Below are 20188 nucleotides of genomic sequence, written 5' to 3'. Positions count from 1 at the left end.
TTACCTTTAGACAGACATTGGGTATAGTGTGAATAGTCTAAAATAACTCACTTTACAGTGACACCAAACTAAGTAATTTCAAGTCAAACAGCTAAAATTGTGGGAAAGAGTAAGGTAATAAGGAGGTAATACAAAAGAAGATCTAATCTAGATAATGAAATTGGAAACCACTGAACTACAAATGAAAATATTCACTGAATAAAATGTACTGTTACAACACAAACTTTTTATGCCTAATCTCTGAACAGAACATAGCTGCTGCTGATAAGGTCTACTGATGCCGGATTGATACAGTGTGTTTTGGATGAGAACAGCATGGAAAGAGAGCAGTGAAGTCTCTTCTGATAAGCAGAACCAAACAGTTTACTGCCTAAGATAAAGACAGGTTGCTAAAGGTCAAACACTTTATTGCAATAGCCAAAAGAAACAGTACCATACCATTTACCTTTTAACCTTACATCATACAAAACTATCAAGTACTCTCCAAGATACAGAATACACAGAGGTTATTCATATAAACATATCCTGAAAAAACAAGGCATTCCTTCCTATACACAGCCTTCCAGAACGTACAACACACAAAAACCACCCCCAAAAATACCAAAAAACCCCCACAAACAATTAAAAAAAAACCCAACTAAACACAAACAAACAATTCAAAAAAACCAAGACCAAAAAAAACCTGAATAGCTTAAGCTAATAAAGACTGAACTATACTGTCTGGAATCAGATTTAAATTAGGAAAAAATACTTAATTATTTAGAACAGAGCAAGCTAAAATAAATAAAAAACAACAACGAAAATGAATGAAGTCCAGTGGGCTTGTTGTTCCTTCAAATCACATAAAGGTATAAAGATTGCAAACTTTCTGGTTTTAAATCAGCTGGTGCGGAATTTTGCTATTTCAAGGTTAAGTGTACACAAAGAATTTATTTACCTACCAAACAAAGAATTATTTAATTTATTTATGTATTTAAGAGTACCACGGACTTTGTAAAATAATAACAGCATCTGTTCAAGGGAAAAGAAGTTGCCTTCTCTAGGGTAAGTCAACAGCCTACACTCTTGATGAAGAAAACAAAACAAACACTTTCCAATTGTTGGCTGCAATGCACCTAAACCTGATTTTAGAACTATTGCTTAGTTATAACAATCAGTTTACTCTCTTTATATTGCTTTAACTAAATATAAATTTTTTTCACTTGTTTACCTCTTTTCTTTGTTTTCCTTAGTTCATCAGTGCTCAGCAAATTGCACTGTGGACAAAGCCAAATCACTCTTGCTGCTCCAAAGACCCTGCAGTTGGCCAGTAAATACCTAAGAAAGGAAGCACTACTATCTCTGACTACCTTCACTCCTCCCAGAATTTCATCTGAGTCCTCTCCTTCCCCATAGCAAGTCTTCACTCAAGCTCTCATATAACCCTAGTACTCTGAAAAATAAAAAAATCATTGAAAAATATTTAAAGTCAATTTAATTATGTTAACATTTTTGCATTACCTCATGACAGAAATGCATTTACATTTCCTGCATTTCTACTAAAAAGGAAATTATAAGCAAAAGGTATGTTCCATAACTGCATGGAAACATTATCTAAAGAAAGTATATACAGTGGGCAGTGTTTCCTATGTCCATATGCACACATATTCTTTCAGAGCTTTAATGTGATATATAACACAGCAGCTTTAAGGAATAGAGCAAAAAACTAAAGTAAAAACTTGCTTACTAGTCACAACTACTTGCTGAGTGATACATAGTGAAATTAATTGCAAACATACCAATGGAAGTTTCTATCTTTGCGTCCATAAAACCTTACCTGACACCAGACACTGAGTATTCATACTCAGGTAACATGCTAAATGTCCTTGCCCCTTTTAAAATCTTAGTTGATCCACAACAGATAAAATGAAGCTCAGCACTTTATCCCCAACAGATCCCTGCATATCTCAATATAACTCCTCAGCAATATGCACATATGTTTTGTTAGGAATACTTAGAACAACCTTTACAGTAGATTAAATACTTCTCTTTGGGATCACTGCTCTGGCTGCTTACTGTGACACGAGTAACACCCACATGCATTTAAAAGCTTCAGAGCCAGCTCAATATAATGAAACATGCTTTTCTGGGTACCAAACGTCCATCCTGCTTAAAGTAGAAAGGAACACTCCTGAAGTACAGGGTTTTTCAGTAACTTATCTGGGTCATGAGACACCAGATAATTACTTGCTTATCTCTGTTTCTGATTTTAGCAAAAACATGGTTGCAAGAAATCTCCTTCCATATCAACATAAGAAAAAGGAACAACTGTATAGTGAGCTGCAATGATGCCGAAGAGTAAATTTGACAAAAAGTATGAAAAGCATTAAAAAAATTGTCAGAGCATTTTTGAGTTATGGCTAGACCTACACTTGGGTAAGCAGATTAATAATGTAATAAAATACTCATTTTTACATTAAGTTACATAACATTTACATCTAAGTTGATGACAAATACAGTAAACTCAACCAAACAGAACAACAGCAGTGAATGGCATATTTATCAAATTTTTTAGTAAGCAATTCCAGGTACTTGATGCAGGAACGCTGCATTTCCTGCCTTACAATTGTAGCTTCCTGCAGACGCCTCGAGGGCAGCCAGAGAGGAAGAGACCAAGCTGGAAGCACCTGACTGCTCCCCACTTGTTTCTGGCACCTGAAATAGCAGCGGGTTTTCTTGTATGATGTAGCGTCTCCACCCTCCAGCCAGGGAGAAACTCCACTGCATTTGCCCATGGGCTTTAGAGCTTCTGTGGAATTAATTCCCATCTCCACCCATGTTCCCCATCTCATTCCTTCCCCCCACCCTCTTGGCTGCAGTTCCTGATCTTGGCAAAAATCTCTTTTTTTTTTCAACTGAGAGTCCAGTCCCACCCTTGTTCATTGCTTCCCACACTCAGTTACTAACCCTACCTCTCCTGTCACCATAAATCCTTTCATCTCTTCCAGATACCCTCCACCCTCTGATTCCGAGGTCACCTCATTCCTCAGCTAGAAATAATCCCAAGAACTTAGGGGCCAGCTTGCTTTACAATAAATCTAAGTCTGGCTCCAACAGGCCAGGTGAAACGGGCTGTGCTGAGGGTGTTTAATGATGCACTAGTGCTTCCAAGTGACTTAATTCTCAAAAATATGTAGAACCAACCCTGTCAATGTTAGAAGATGGTGAGTTGTCTTAAAGGAAGATGACAGTTCTGGTCATGGCAGCTTTATAAACTGAACAAAAACTTCTTCAAATTTTATCTTCCCTAGGATAAGAACAAACAGTTACTGTGCAAATACCACCAAAGACTACAGCTTTCTATAAATTTCTGCCTGACGATTAAACTGCTGTGTCCAAAGCAGTACTTTCAGGATACTGAATGTTCAGAGACAGTAGTGGCTTGACACACAGCACAGGGTGGCTACTCTCTTGTAGCAGCAGGCACATTTAAGGAAGCACACTGTGCTTAAGAGAACTACTTAAGTAAGTGTCTGCAAATTCTCCTTCCTTTTTCTTGATCTGATTCATGGTCAAGCCTCACAAAGACTACTGTGCCAGCAGAGGGACCAATACAAAACACGGACTAAATTCCTCAAACCATGGTGGCCACCAAACTCTTTGTAACGTGCAGCTGAAGTCTGCACTGCTACAGGTTGGTTTTGACTGCAGCACTTGCTTAAGGGGCTTCTTGATGTATAATGGGATGCAATCGTAATACAGTCTCCACTGGAACTCATACAGTTTCTGTTACTGCCTATTTTCATAATGCTTGTAACAACTAATCATCTTGGTTTATGCCTAAATTGAATTTAGTTGAAATCAGACAATAGAGTCAAAAGATACATGGCACAGATACTGAGATTGCATAAGAAAGTTTCTCCAGGAAGCCAAGTGAAGAAGAAACATAATAAAATGGGCAAATTTCCAGCTGGAGATGATCACTGAAAAGCTTGTGTCAGCATATCCTAATCTATTTAAGATTTTGTGTTTAAAAATGCTTAAGTGGATTTTTTTTTTAACTTAGGTAGTATGTTAAAAAAAAAAGTTAATACATAAATTATTTACTATACAAAGGTGGTGAACTGCTTGTGAGGTGTGTAGTTGTGGTCAAGTAAGCACACAGTACCCAGGTAAGTAGAATATTTTATGCTGTAATGAAACCAAGTATTTAAGCTATTGGGAGTAAGTAGAAGGGGAAAGATTGCTAACAAACAAATCAAACCCATGTATTACAGGTTTGACATTAGTGTCATTCAGAGCAGTATTTGAAGTTCAGTAGTGCAGAAAATTAATGTATGAACGCTACTTCTCAAGAAGCGTGAGACAGTAAAGAATCAGGAACAGCCCATGACCCACTCAATCTTCTCAGTATTCACTTTCTGTATTTTTTTTCAAGTGAGGCTGACTCTATTTGCCTTTCCAAGTCAAAGTAGAATGGTAAAACAGGCACACCATGAACTTTGTCCTGTGGGGAATCCTGGCCCTTGTTTTTATGCCATATTTTGTAAAGCATGCCACTGTGACATCCATACAAGTGTATGTCCAGACAACCACCAAAGACTCAAGTCACCACACCAACGTAAATAAGAGTCAAACAAAACAGGAAAGTGATCTTTTGTGGGTCAGCAATAAATGGTGATGTGCATTAGTCATTTATACCAAGATAAAAATCTAATGCTTTCATAATCTTAAAGAAGCAGCACATGCATACGCAACTTATGCAACTATAGATTTTTTCCCATATAATTTAGGAAATTAAACTGTAGAAAAGTTCCCAATTCTGATGCCTTTTAAAACTATAATATTACCCTGTATTTTAAAGGTCAGAGAAAATGAATAGGCATAATTTACCCATCTTTAAAACATACTGAGTTTAACCTACTCAATGGAACAGCCGCCCAAAGAAAGCGGACATCAAGGCCAGGTGAGACACTGAGATACAGCACATCAATTTAAGAACCAGGTGACAAACACAACTTGCCAGCAAAGTGTCTTTGGTCATAGATGATCCTATATGTATACATGTGTCAGTGTTGTATATAAATGAAATTACAAATGGGTTATTGGATTAAACTACAAGCACCAGGAAAGCTGTCATCTACAAAATAAGCTTCTGTTGTATAAAGAACAGTCTGTAAAAAAAGACACACAAAACTCCACAAAACTGTAGACTCACACTTCAGCAGACTTTCCCTACCTACAGGTTTTGTGTACGACACTCTTCTGTTGCTGTCTATTTCAACCTCCTGAGGCCTGAACGTACTTGTCAGTGCAGGAGAAATGGAAACCAGCTTCCATGTCAAACATCAAGTCCTTCCTGTCACCAACCCTCTTGCCACTACCACTCGTTTGCCACTTTCCATGGGTTTTTACAAGTCTGCTCAGTTACCACCATCCCATCGTCACATAGGGTTTAATGGAACTTTCCCTCATGACACTGTGCTCTGCATGCCCTATATGTATCTTGGTTTAAGCACCACTTGGACTCCTGAATCCTCACTTTCAGAAGATATACATAATTAGTGTTTTGAGGGTGGAGGGGAGTAGAGATGCTAGACATCTATTCTGGATAGACATCAGTTTCCGGATCTAATTATTAGGCACATGGGACTGATTCTGTTCTTATTCTGCTTCAATCCAGGAAGCAGCAAGTTTCCCTAGTTACAATGCTGAAGAGACAGTAGGTTGTAAGAATAAATTTAATCCTCAGTGCATTGAGCCTACAAAGAGATATTTTTACATTTAATCCTTAAAACAGTTCAAAAATAAAAAAGCCACTGCTAACCTACTTTTTATATCCACCAATGCCCTACTGTTAAAACAACAATAAGCTGGGTACCAATTTGGACAGAAGGATCTATCCTCTGAATTAAATCCAAGTTATTAAAACCAACAACAAAAGCCCACCATAAAAAAAACCCCAAAAACCCCAAGAAACCAACCCAAAACAAACAAGCAAAAAGATCTAACCCACAAAAACAATAACCCTCACCCCCACAGGAACTATTGCCTTTATCAAGGCTTAGGCGATTCATTTCTGGTTTTATCCTTCATCATTCCCAGGAGGTTTGCCAGTGTCAATTCTGTTTATCCTTCCAAGCATCTCAACTTTTGACAGTTCTTTCAGTAGGCAATTTCTCAAAATTAATTCCTAATTGTATATCAAGGCCCACACATTTTTAGTGAGTTTCTTCTATTTCTAACACCTTTTCCAATCCTGTTGACACTCATCATCTCTTGAAACTAATCTTTCTTCTTTCCAGCCCACTCATTATTATAGTTTCCATGTTTTTCATCCTGTTTTTCCTCTTCACATTTCTCATAACAGAACCAGAAATTTCAAGTCAAACAATCACCATCAGCTTTCAATCACTATCAGCTTTTGATTGAAAAAATGCTATTTAATAAATAACTCCTTAGATTTTCACTTTATCTGACCAAGAAGTCAATCTTGTCTTTCAGATTTGAACAACATTTTTTCACATTTATTTTGGTTTTGACTAAGTCCGGCAATTTAATCAAGTACCTAATTACTAGCTGTCTCCCATTTAAGTCTTCCAGAGATCTGCCACCAAATGGTAACACCTGTAACAATGCCCTTTAAGAATGTCTGTAAGCAAACAATCCTCTGACATCTTGCAGTCTGCAGGCTGCTTGATCAGGTAATGAAGTGCCACTACATCAAAAACTCTACATTTGTCAATGGGTTGAATAGCCAGCATTTGGCAACTTCAAAATAATGTGATCAGCATTATTTTGGCCTAAACTGTTTACATGAAAAAACATAAGGCAAACACAATCTTCAATAAATGGTGGTGAGAGCTGAAGGTGAGCTACATTTAATTCAATCCCCTCTAAGAAATACCCCACTGTTACTGGATAAATGCATACATTTCTGGTATTAAATTCTCTTAAAAGTATTTCCCTATGAGCACTGCATATTAAATAACACTCACTTTTTATCAGCTTTCCAATGAAAAAAGCTGCTGGCAAAAATCTGCAATGTGGTAATATAATTCCTTATTAAACCATACCTTCAGGTGCTGAGCAAAATGAGTTGCACTGCTTTTGCATATGCAGCAGTTTGTAATTACGAACATGGCAGTGCACACCAAATAACCCATTAATGTCCATAGAAGGGGAATAGAACACAGCTGAACAAATGGAAAGTTCAGGATTGCAACTTCTATAGCATGGTGGCCCAAACACAAGAAAAGGAAAGTAAGTTAAAGTGTTCATATCCTTTTATTACTGCACGAGCGACCCCCGACGAAGGGAAGAGAGAATGATGCATCTGACTCCATCATCAGAAGGCTAAATAATTACTTTATTGTTCTATACTGTATACATTATATCTAAAGTGAATCTGCCTTGCACTCACCCTTGCTCACAACTGCACAGAACTGCACTCATCTCTCGACACTCCCGTGACTGTCTCGTCACAGTCCAGACTCACACACACACTTAGCCCTGACAGGCCAAGGGAACAAAGCATCCTCACTTTGGGTAAACAATTTCCATATTGCATTCCACTTCAGCACAGCAAACGAGGTAAGAACTATGTTTTCCTTCTTCTCTGCTTGTCTCACAGCTTCTCTCTGTTCAGACGGCATGTGAACACTACATCCTTTTTACAAGTATCCTGCTTTAAATAAATGCATTCGTAAGGAGAATAAAAGATACAATGAAGAAACTGACCAAAACCTTTTAGATTCTCCTTCTTGTAGTTTCACAAACATGAAAACAAAAATTTCTAGCAAATAGGTCATATTTGCAAAATTGAAGGACTCCAGCACAAAAAAACCCCAAACCTACGAAGAAACAGAAAACAATAACAACCCCTTAAGACAAGCATGAAATATAGACATCAAATAAACATTACAATGTGACTGATTTGATTTTGTAATGGTAAAAAGGAAGTCTAGAATAAATACTAAAAGATAGAAAAATAGCAGGTCGGAATTAATATGAAAGAGGTGTCTAAGAATACGTAGAAATAAATAAATCACTTGACTTTTATACATAAGGAGAGGGATACTGATACAAGGAAACAAATAAACCACATAGGCAGATGATACAATTAAGTAAAAGAGTTATCATCAATTTTTCTGAGAAGCTTAAGGCAAAATAAAACCTGACACACATGTTTTCCTGATTAGGAAAAAATAAATTAACACACTGAATTACAACTTACATTTAAGTAAAATAAACATAAGCTCAGAGGAGGCATGCTGTGTAGTACTATGCTACCAACCAAATTAGACTGATGATGATGAGCCCATCGTTAAGGCCTTGTCACTGTGTATTAAGTACAGAAGGTTTGAAGGACAGCAGCAAAGCCAGGCAGGAGTGATAATCTACAGCTTCCCCATCTTCACTCTCATCTGGCCTCTTACTCTTGTCTGGTCTACTCCTGTCAGAAACAGAGCATGTCTGACCTCATCCACAACCAGAAATAATCCTTTAATGTGTTTTTAGCTACTGTTCCAGCTCCTTCAGCTTCACTTAACTCACCTACTTCTTAACTTATATTTTAATTAGGGGATTTTTTCTAAGCTAGATAATTTTGCCTGAAATGAGCAACAGCACAAGCAGATCAACAAGCTAATCAAAGGAAACAGTAACCAGTTTCCCTTGCTCAGCTGAAGTGAGCTTTTAAAAAAAAAAAGATACCTCCAAGGCCAGCTCTGACATCCTCCTTCACCCCTTCCTGGATTCCCATTACTCCAATTTATTAATTTACTTATTTTACTAAAACTGCTAGAACTTAAGACACTTAAGTTCACAGCCAAGCCTTACAAAACTTTTCCAATGCATTTACCATGAGCTTATCCCCAGACATAGATGCAGAAGCTACTTCATGTTTACATCCTCTTTCATCTTTATCCTGTTAAAGAACTACAAAATAGTTTTGCCTGAAGCAAAACAAAATAGCAAAGGACACAAGAGGGGTTGGGGGCAGTGAGGAAGGCATACAGTAAACTCCCATACACTACACAAACTGTAGCTATTTTATTATGACAGAAATGTCTGTATAATTTTAGTCATGCTTTGTTGATATTAAAACCAAAAATTTTAACAAAGTGCTTTCAGTGTAAAATATCACTTTGTGAGAAGTCAGTCTTCTCTCAGAGCAGCATCTCCGGAGAACAGTCCCATTAACAAGTGTTAAGTACACACAAGTACAATTCAGCTGCTGCTATATAGATCTTACCAGAACAAGAGCTATGACAGAAGGGAAACAGGAAACACCTCTTCTTTAGAAAGATCTCTGATTTTCAGCATCTTCCAGCAACAAGGCAGTCCCATTAGGACAACAGCTCATTAATACTATTGAGGACTCTAACAAGCAATATCAATTTAGAATGTCAGCTAAAGAAGCAATTAAACTAAATGTTTAAACATTAAAAAATATTGTTCTGTTGAACATTTAAAAACATTGGTGAACTGAAAGCATACAGTCAGCCATTAAGAATAAAAAAGCATTCATGAATGTATTCATTCCTGTACTTAATTAATTCCTTAGATGCCAGAAATCTGTGGCACTAGCCAAATTGAGACAGAAACTCAGAGGTTTAAATTTTTTTGACAGATTCAAGGAGGGTACGTGGTAAAATTGGCATTTGGTGAAATTTGTCTTCAGAAAATAATAGATTTTCAGACGTAATACATGTCACCCCAACCTGAATATGCAACATGTAAGAAAAGTGGACACATAATAATGGACTAATTAACACAGTGTTATAGACTTGATGTCTAGACAAGATAAGACATTTCAAGAATCCCTGCTACCCGTGCTCATGAAGGAAGAACAAAGAGATAGCCTTTTGTGCAACACTGATGCTGAATAGCTCCAATCATGAATTTAACACCAGGGACACATTTGTCATCACTTCCGAAAAAAACCACCACACTTCAGCACATTACATGCTAAAAGCATAAGCTGATCCTTAACTACATAAAACCAGAAACTAAACAACTCCAAAATCTTAACTTAAAGCGTAATGAATGTCATTAAATGCAAAGATATTTAAAAAGTGCACGAAATGGTTACATTAGCAAACTATACACATACATTGATCCTGACATGCAGATGCAAAATTCACTACAATGCTGTTTACGAGTAACCAGACCAATCGTTTAAGCATCTGTTTAATGGGGCTCTACTTCACCCAGCTCAGGCGGGGTGCTCAGACAACATTTAACACCTTATTTCAAAACCGTAAAAGCAAAGAAAAGAGGGAAATGCATGTTCAAAGATCTAAGGAAACACCTAACTTCAAAAAAAAACCCCAACCAAATAATCAAAAAACATCCCAACCCAGAAAGTTAATTATCTCAGTATTCTATTAAAAAAAACCAAACAAACAACAAAAAAAAACCACCAAAACTCTCCAGAGCTTTTTATTAAGGAGAGAACATGAAAAAACATATAATGGGATATATTAAAATATGAGACACACATTAATGTTGCACAATTTCCGCTCCATGCAGAAGAACAAAGATTGAAAAGACTGCGCCTGGATTGAAGGGAAACATTTCCACAGTACCTGCCACACAGAAGTGCCAGAAAAAACCCTATTCTTCCAACCATGAAGTGTCAGAGCCAGGGTGTTCTAGGAAATCAACCCTTCCCTGAGAGCAGCAGAGCCCACTCCCAGTGGGGCAGGTCCCAAAAGCAGGGGACCACAACAAGGAGATGGGATTCTGCACTTCAAGAATGCGGACAGAAAGTTGTCAAAAGAAGAAGTGAGCAGAAACCGTGTCCTTGGTGGAAAGAAACCATGTTCTGGAATGTGATGGCAGCTGAGTTCAAGACAGAGAGCTCAAGACACTGGAAGACGCTGCCCAGGGAAACAGCGGAGCCTCCTTCACTTTAAATAGGCAGGGCTCAGTTTGACAGACAGAGCCCTGAACGCCCTGATCTAAGGCCCTGTTTTGAGGAGATGGGCTGGGGTAAGTCCTATGCCCTAGGTGTTTCCACAAGAATGTCACTACGCCTGTTGTTTCAAAGATGAGACAAAAATGCCCAGGATCTGCAGTCCCTGTTCAGAAATGTTTTCAAGCATCTGTGCATCTGCAACCATACCCCTCCTTTCCAAGTAATATTGGCACACTTCAAATGAAATATATACTTCAAAGTTTTTCTAGTTTGGGAGCAACACAGATAATTCTTGGCTCTGTTTAAACAGTGTCTGGATTTTTCCAAGCCTTTATCCGTGAGCAGAACTTCTAGTTTCCTCTCTTTATGTCAGCTTCAGTTAATATTTGCAAAGCAACTGCAGACTCCTAAAAGACAGACACTATATAGCAAACAGCAACTAGCCCTTGGTTTGACACATTTTGCCCTGTCATCATCAGCACACAAAGAAATTCATTTTTCTTCAAATGACATGATTTAGCATGAATGTTTGCAGTAAGTCCCACTTCAAATAAATAACATACAACTTTTTCTTGATGAGCCAGGGTGATCACTTACAATCATGCTTCATTTAAAATTCTGAAACTAGCAATTGTGTTATTGTAGCTTAAGAGAAAAGGCAGAGGCAACTTTACAAAAGAGTGATAGGAGCGATACGCAAGATACTGCCATGGGCTCATTTAAAACAGAACACCTGTATGAATATTTCATTCAATTGCTCAAGGGATATTTTTGATTGTTTTTCTTAAGAGAAAAAACAGACTAGATCACAAGCTGCCACCTCCCTCCTGCCCAAGGCATCAGGCTGCCTGTTTCTCTGCTGCACAGCAATGGATTTGCTCATTGCAACACCGTGCATGTTCTGTCAGCACAGTTTTTTGCCTCTGGGTTTTCCCAGAGGAAATAGTACCATCCTATGAAGTACATATTTGGAAAATTTTGCTCCTTTTGCAGGTTAGAGCTTTGGAGACAAATGGATATGGAGAGGGCAAAGCAAAGAAGGCTTTATCAGGAGTCTGGAACAGTCAGGAAACACTTGGCAATCAGGCTGAGAATAAATACAAACCAAAAAGCAAACAACATTCAATCTGGTGCTCCGAGAGAAAGAAAAGTGTAGGAGACAGAAGTAGTTCAATGGGTCAAACCTCACTTTTTCAAACATTAGCTGGGCCCTCACCAATTCTTTAACATATACCCAGTGGTACATGCCCTGACGTCATTTCTTGCTTATTTTAAATATCTAAATAACTGTCCAGTGCATACTGAAAAACAACCTCTTGAAAATCTTGCTTTGCAGAAGGATTACAGCTTCACCATTCTTGCAGCATAAGTCTTTGCAATAAGCATTTTATTTTAGTAATCCTCCCACAAAATTACATTCCAGAAATACTACATTAAACACTTGAATGAAATTTAACTGCAAAGAAGTCCATCGAGCCAAATAATTTTTCTGCTATTACTTGAGTCCTCAACACAAACAATCAGAAATAAATTACAAAAAAGCTTTTTTATAAATGTACAAGCTTACAGTTCACTTTATAGATTTAAATGTTAATTTAAATTTACTTTTAGATGCTGAGAACTCAAAGTAAACAGGTTAGTATACAAATTTTTACAGACTGGTTCCATACATAGTACGAAGATTCACAGTATTTTATTACGATGACTCATTATGATAGTCATGATCATTATGAAAATCAACAGGTCTACCCCAACAATTTTTTTTAAACCCAGAAAATTTAATTGCAGATCCAGAAGTTAATTTTAAGTATTTATGTGAAAAATATGTAGATAATCATTAAAAATTAAGACTGGAAAATTAAGTAAATATCTTGTCTAAATCTTAACAAGTTCACAGTTCATGGATTATAAGAAAATAAGCATCTTGTTCAATTCAGAAAAATACTTCTAGCATCATTCTAGAATCTTATTTAAATTCTGCAGAAGCTGATAGCTTCAATATTCAAATGAACAACAGAAGAAACTCGTTATATAAAATCCAAATTTAAGTTACTCCTCAGGCTTTTCTGAACTAAGGTCCTAATAGGTCCATTTTATAGAACATAATCTAGATTTCCCTAGAATTAAGTGCAAACTCTACCAAACACAGTAGGATTAGATCATATGGAAAACAATATTTGGGTTTTATGACCAAATTTTCATCTGTTTTCACTATAACTCTGTCCTTGAGCCTAGGGAAATTTAACCATATGTTCACTAGCATGAGGCTAATTAATCACAACAGCTATTTTAAAAAAATCTTTTCCTAGCCTGTGTATTTTTTTTCCAGTTTGTAATTTTTAAAAAGTTCTAAGTTTATGCATCTGGTACTAGCTCTTTTAGGCCATCTGTGACCCTGTGATCAGGCACAGAGGGATAAACCAACTGCATCATGGCTCTCACAGCTACAGCACACTCTGGTAAAACTCCATCCCAGCCAGACCCTGCACACAGGGAAAGCTGTGCCCACCATGAACATGATTAGGCAAAGTCAATATTAAGAGAAGAGAAAATAAAAAAACCAAACCCCCAAAACCAATAGACTAGATATCTGATTTTCAAGTGTCAATAAAAACGAACAGTGCTGCAGCCCAGGAAATGGCCCTCACAGGCAGCTGAACAAAGGCCACTAGAATTAAGAGTCTGTCATTGTCTTAGCTGAGCTTGCAAAACAGCAGTTGTTGTATCTAAGTTGCAGAAAACTACCATTAATTTCCATGTGCAAATAAGTGCCATGGCTCTTCGGAATTAAACTGTTGGAGATGATACCACATCATCTTGAAAAATCAAATTACATTCATATTACACTCCAAGGAGGAGGAAAAAATAAATCAAGGTGATTTTAGCAGAGCAAACCATTACTGCATTAGCGACAAAATGCCAAGAATACTCACCTGTTCAATCTCCTTTGTCTTAGTTGCAATTGCTTTTGAACGACCTAGAAGCTGGCTGTCCTCGTATAATTCCGTATTATCCGTCAGATTTGCCTCTGTTTCCTCTGCTTGCTCAATGTATAATGGAGCTGAAGACCCAGCCTTAAAAAAAAAAACCAAACAAATTCAGTTTTCAGAGAAAAATAACAATCACAGTATGATGAAAAAGCCCTAAAAGCCCAAACACAGTCATCAGAGATATGAGTTTGCTCATCAAGACTATTAGTAAAGTGTTATTGTTACAGTCTTCACAGATACAGAAATACAGATTTTAAACAGGTAGAAAACATAACACGATAAAACCCCCTGTGACACAGCCTTAACTGTGTAAAGGCAATGATGTAGATTACCTCTACCAGCCTATCCACTGAGAAGAAATTTTTTGTATGTGGTATTTGTAACACCAGAATGCAAGAAAAATCCACAATGAAAACGTGACTAGTCTTCTGGGAAAGGACAAAAGTAACAAAAGCAAAGGTACAGAGGCATCAACAAAATAAAAATGCTGTCAGGGAGAACTCTTGAAGCATTCAGGGCCACAGGTCTATTATTATTATTGCAAAAACTCGCATAGCAAAAGCAAACGTGATTTGAAGATTTCTCCCTCTAGAACAGAAATTAAGACAGTATTCCTACTCCAAAGAAAACACATGCTACCCCCAAGGAGTTTATACAGAAAATATAACAGGTCTGTTTTACAGCATTATTTAAATCAAATATTATAGAACAAATTTATAATTATTTTTTTTTAAATAGGATTTGAAAATTGAAGATGATGAAAACTAGTTTCTATTATTAAATAGCAAAGGTAACGAATCTTAAGACTTAATTAACATGAAAGGGAAAAGCATTAGACAGGAAAAGGAAGTAAAAAGGTTAAGTGGTCCTGTGAACATCTGCTCAAACCTTAGCAGCAACACAAACCATTCAGATTGAATCCCAAATCCCAGTGAAGAGTAAAATGCCTGAGAGTAAGTGAAAGCTGCTAAAAAGTTCAGTGCAACACAAAGTTCAAGTATTAAGCACTATGTGAGATAAACAGGAAAAAGGTAAGAATTCTTGCAATTCATATGTGACAGCCTACTAATCAAGGTAAAAAGTCCTTTGTTCTAAGACTCAGAATGAGATGCCTCACCTCCTTCATTAGCATTTCTACAGCCCACCTTCTCAGTCAATAAATCATCTCAGACTGCACCACAACCAACTACAACTGCTTCACTTGGATTCCATATGTTTAATCTTTTTGCCACTGCAATTTTCTCTGAGGTGTGGAGGATGCTTTAAACAACTCTTCTCCATGTGGCCCACTCTGTTCTTTCCTTCCTCCCATTACCTTTCCCTCATCAAGAACCACAGTGATATTTCTCTGCTGAACCTCTCAGACATGTCCATGCATCTGTTCTCCCTCATATGGTATTCATCCTTGGATCAGCTGTTGCTTTTTCTTCACTCTAACACTTCCTCCCCTTTTTTATTTTTTTTAATTGCTTTTTTCAGTTTATGTATCTACCTAGATCTTCCTGACCACTATTGAGAGCTGCTCATGCATTCACCCATTACATCAATGGACAGGACTTGAAAGTTCAAATAAATATGGATTCAGTGAGTTTATTTTTCTAACCTAGCCCTTATATTCTACAAGTGGAAATGTGACACTTCCCAAGACACATCCATTTTCCCTAAAATTATTTTAAAACAAATTAAAAAACCAAACCCATTAATTGGAAAGGTTAAGACATGACTTTGTGAAGTAGATACTATTTTTCTTTTTTTAAGAATGCCTCTAAAGTTGAAATAAAGTGAAAGTTAAAGAAAAAAAAAAATCACAGAATTGAAACAGATTATTTTAGATAACATAATATTTGGGTTGTTTTAAATGACAAATACATTTTCCACTAACATAACAGAACCCAAAAAAGACATCTTATCCAAGAGCAGTATAACAAATGACTGAGAAGGGCTATCTCACTTCAACATAGCCAGGAGTGGACTACAAGAAGGGGTGAAAACAAAAGGAAATAAACTGGGAAATAATTAACTTTGATTAATAATGAAATAAGGGTTCTGAGGAAAATAAAAAATATACCCACTGCAGTAACAAGGTAAGGTTTATTTTTAATATAATGGAGGACTGCTTTCTGAAAAAGAATACATGACATGGTAGGCTGGCACAGCTTGACGTGGAACTCAACAAACCAGAGATTCTCTCCTTAAGTCTTATGTTTTACACGTACACTCGTGTTTTGACTCAGAAGTCCTCTCCTAATTTTAAGGAGTTCAGTGGGCACACAGACCTACACTACAAGAGCTCTTTGGAGAGCACTTGGGAAAGCTGAAACTTCATTGTGTCAGTCATAGCTCAACATCAATGCAAATTATACTAACAAAATGTGCTGTGGCCTTGTGTATTTTTTCAAAATAAATAAATCTCAAGGTTTTAATCTTCCTCTCACTCCCTTTCAACAAATATTTAACAGCATAGGCAGAAAAATTCAGGATTAAGTTACAAAATGTGCCTTTATGAAGAGTACAGAAAAACAAGAGCCTATTGTTGCAACACTTGGAAATAAGTGGATTAATAATCCTATCTTACATCATACTCTGTTATTTCAGGTAAATTGCTTTCCTCGGCCTTCTCTGACTGTTCAGCTGCCCACTTGCTTGCAGCTTCTGCAAGTTCCTTCTCTGATAGTCTGTTGCTCTTCTCCAGGGCCTGTACAAAAATATTACAGTTAAGGTTTAACATTAAATACACTTACACAGGGCAAAAATCTTCAAAATGAAAATAATTAGTTATTCTGATCCCTAGAATATTTTAAAATAGGAAAAAAGAAAGTTGAAATTATTTCATTTGCTGTCAAATTCTCTGTCATAAAGACACCACCTTTATCTGAATCCAGAAGAAGAGTGCAACCCAATGTTGCAATAGGAATCCCTGTTTTCTATAACTGCAAATTACAGAATTACAACCAGTCAACTCAGAGGTGACAAAGATTAATATGGAGGGATATGAAGAGGGCACTTAGAAGAAAGGAGTAACATAATTAATAGAAAATCTCACACAACCTGCTGTATTTCCACAAGCCATAAAAGGAATTAACTAATATATATTGGAATACAGAAAAATCTGTTTAATTTAGTCTGACTAAATTTAATTCTATAGGTTGAATGCTATAAATATGTATTAAATCCTGGGTGAATTTTATGGGATAAAGTAATGGTATTTGCACAGGTACACTTCTGAAGAGACAGAACAGGAATGTATTTTACAGTTGAAAACAGCAGCAGCTGTTCGGGCTGCAAACTTGCAAGAAACAGCCAACCTAATAGATCTCATTAAAAAAACTTAAACTGCTGCCCCCTCACCTCCAAAAAACCAGAAATGTCTCTTTTTTGGTATTTTTTTTTCTCATCAATAACATAGAAAAGCAAAAGGCTGTCACATTGCTCAGCAGCTGTCCCTGTCTCACACATCCGCCTTCGGCTCTATTTTGTATACAGCCTCCAAGGCTTACAGTCCATACAGCTAATAAAGAAAAACACAGAAGATTTCATGCCACAGTCAAACAGGTGGCTAAGATCAGGTAACATCAACAGGTATTGATTCACATGCATGAATATGCAAAATATAATTATAGATAAAAATACCTTTTTAGATCTGCAAATAGATACTACGGTGAAAAGAAGTATTGCTATGGAAACATATACCTTTGTAAGAATTTCAAAGCTAAATTATAACTTAGAGCATTGAAAATTATCTCCTGTAATCACTAATATATAGCATATAACTGATTTCTCCAGCCTTGATAAATTGTAAGACCCTGGCTCTGGAGATGCTCATGTTTTGCCAAGAGTACTTCTGAGTTAGTGAAGCACTTGGGTAACCTAACTGCTCAGTGCAACTCCAGCCAAGAGGCTGATTCCAAAAAGCTCCACTGACACAGGGCAGTTACACTATAAGCAGATTTGGGGACTGAAGTGGAAAGTCAATAAACAGTCATAGAAGTATTTCCATCTCTGCAACTGATGCATACTCAATAAATACTTATGCTCTCTGGGGAAATGACTTCCATCAAACAAAGTTTCATTTTGCATAGCCTATATTAAGTGGATATTCACTACCAGCACATACTTGCAAACTGATGGCAAAAAACCAATACAGCATAGATCAGACCTGACTGAAGAAGAAAGCAGAACATTTACAGAGCTCAAGCTCACATTACATATTAACACAAGAGCAAAAGATTTTGCAATGCCTCCTTGTTCTCAAAGGTGTGTATTAAGTAAGGATTTGATACTAAGCTGCAGTGTGCTGAGTCTAAAAACTCAGTAGTAAACTAATTATAAAGTATATTTTACAATCCAAATCAGTGTAACTTGTGCATAATGCTTTTATCTTATTTTCCCTATTTACATCACTGAAAATTCATCAGTTGCCTTCCCCTTTAAGGACAATGGCAATCAGCTGGCACAGCAGTTCTAAAAGCAATGTGTAAGAGATAAGCATTTAAAATGACATGGCACAACCAAAGCCTGGGGTTTTTCCCCACTGAATACTTGGCAGGTGTGTCTGTGTCAAAATGAGAGGTAATACTAACATACTCACAATGACACAGAATTCTAAGAACAAGTCCTATTCCTAATGTAAGGAACAGGAAGTAATACCATAAGGAATATGCACTTTAACAGGCGTATGCAGTATCTCCTTCCAACTGGGGAAAAAATCCAACAATGAACAATCTAAACCAGTGTGAAGTACTCAAAAAGAAAATTCACCTTTGATGAAGGTACTGCTGTGGACCCTGAAGGTGATGCATCTCTTGATGTTTTCAGTGACTGAACTGTCCTCTCTTTACCTACAATTAAGGAAAAAAATAATGACTGACAAATTAAAGATATATATTGCAAATATGTTTACTGACTTAGAAAAATGGCAGTGAAATTTTTTCACATCAGACATGAAACTTATCACCCTCAACAACTACCTGAGAGGGGGTTGTAGCAAGATGGGAATTGAACTCTTCTCCCAGGCAACTACTGACAAGAGGAAATAGGCTCAAGCTGGGCCAGGGAAGGCTCAGGCTGGACACCAGGAAGAATCTATTCACTGAAAGAGTGGCTAAGCTTGGAACAGCCGTTCAGGGAGGTGGTGCAGCCACTATCCCTGGAGGCATTCAAGAAGCGACAGGACATGGCATTTAGTGCCATGCTGCTTTAGTGACTAGTGTTCAGGGAGGTGGTGCAGCCACTATCCCTGGAGGCATTCAAGAAACACAGGACACGCCATTTAGTTGCTTTAGTGTCTAGTTGATAGGGTGGTGTTAGGTCAAAGGTTGGACTCCATCTTGGAGGTCTTTTCCAACCTTAATGATGCTATAAAATCTACATACTCCATCATCTGACAAATACTGGCAACATTTTCTCCTCTTCCCAAGGAGAAATGATACAGCTGTGTAATTTCACACATTAAAGAAAACCCACTGTCCTTTTTTCCATCATTAACTGAAAGGGTGTATCTGTATGATACCACTAGATGATGTGATTTCACTTTTTAATATTCCTGCAATAATAGAAACAGTTGAAATATTACACACCAGTCAATCACTCAAGGTAACTGGGTAGTGCATGAACTAGTTTAGCAGGCCACAGTATGTTGAAAAGACCTGCCATGGGAAACGGTCCTGTATTGTATCAACCACGGAGTAGATGCTTCTTGTAAGATTGCTTTCTTTCTTATATAAGTTAAAATTGGCCAAATGTCAAATCAAATTCACAGTGCTAATCACAATCTGTGCACAGCTTTGCCACAGACCAGTTACAGGCAGCCCACAGCAACAGAACTGGTTGCAATGTAAACTACTGGTTTCCAAATTGTGGTTCACAGATTACATCTAAGAGATCTGCAAAAGGTAAGTACAAAAAGCAAACATGCTGTCAGTAGGCCTAAATTAACCAGATTATTCACGCTGACTTGGAAACAGTTGACTGATCACAAATAAGCCAAGGTAATGTAAGCTTACTTTGGCTTCCATTAAATTTTTATATATACAATTAATAAAAGGATTAATTTAAAAAGCTATTGAAGTGTTAAGAAAATTGGGATAGAAATTATTTTTGTAGAACTATAAATGGGATTGTTCATTATGACTTTAAATATGGTTTTAATTTAATGAGTCAAAGCAACAAAGCACAGAACATCTCCTTTGTTACCACTAAGTAACACAAGTTTTGCTCCTGTGATACCTGCTTCTCAGCCCCACAGGCAAGCCACCTCCTTCTAAATTCATGGACTACTCTAACTCTGTCTCCCACA

At 37.1% G+C, this 20188-nt stretch overlaps 1 protein-coding gene across 4 annotated transcripts in view; it reads right to left on the bottom strand.

Annotated features, from left to right (window-relative positions):
• PPHLN1 (periphilin 1) overlaps positions 1–20188 on the bottom strand; it is a 57421-nt gene that overhangs the window by 14777 nt on the left and 22456 nt on the right. For 3 of the 4 annotated variants that reach the window (XM_039726899.1, XM_039726900.1, XM_039726898.1), the window contains exons 6-8: positions 18652–18731; positions 16469–16588; positions 13837–13977 (exon numbers count right to left, since the gene is read on the bottom strand). In XM_039726899.1, coding sequence (XP_039582833.1) covers positions 13837–13977; positions 16469–16588; positions 18652–18731 — 341 coding nt within the window. Of the gene's footprint in view, positions 1–7394; positions 7833–13836; positions 13978–16468; positions 16589–18651; positions 18732–20188 lie in introns of those variants that run through there. The other variant, XM_039726897.1, reaches the window with a different exon arrangement.

Source organism: Passer montanus, unplaced genomic scaffold, assembly GCF_014805655.1.
Source record: "Passer montanus isolate IOZ18808 unplaced genomic scaffold, ASM1480565v1 scaffold6, whole genome shotgun sequence".
Taxonomy (NCBI): Eukaryota; Metazoa; Chordata; class Aves; order Passeriformes; family Passeridae; genus Passer; species Passer montanus.
The sequence above is the reverse complement of the archived record's forward strand: the minus strand, read 5'-3'. Positions and strand labels throughout refer to the sequence as shown.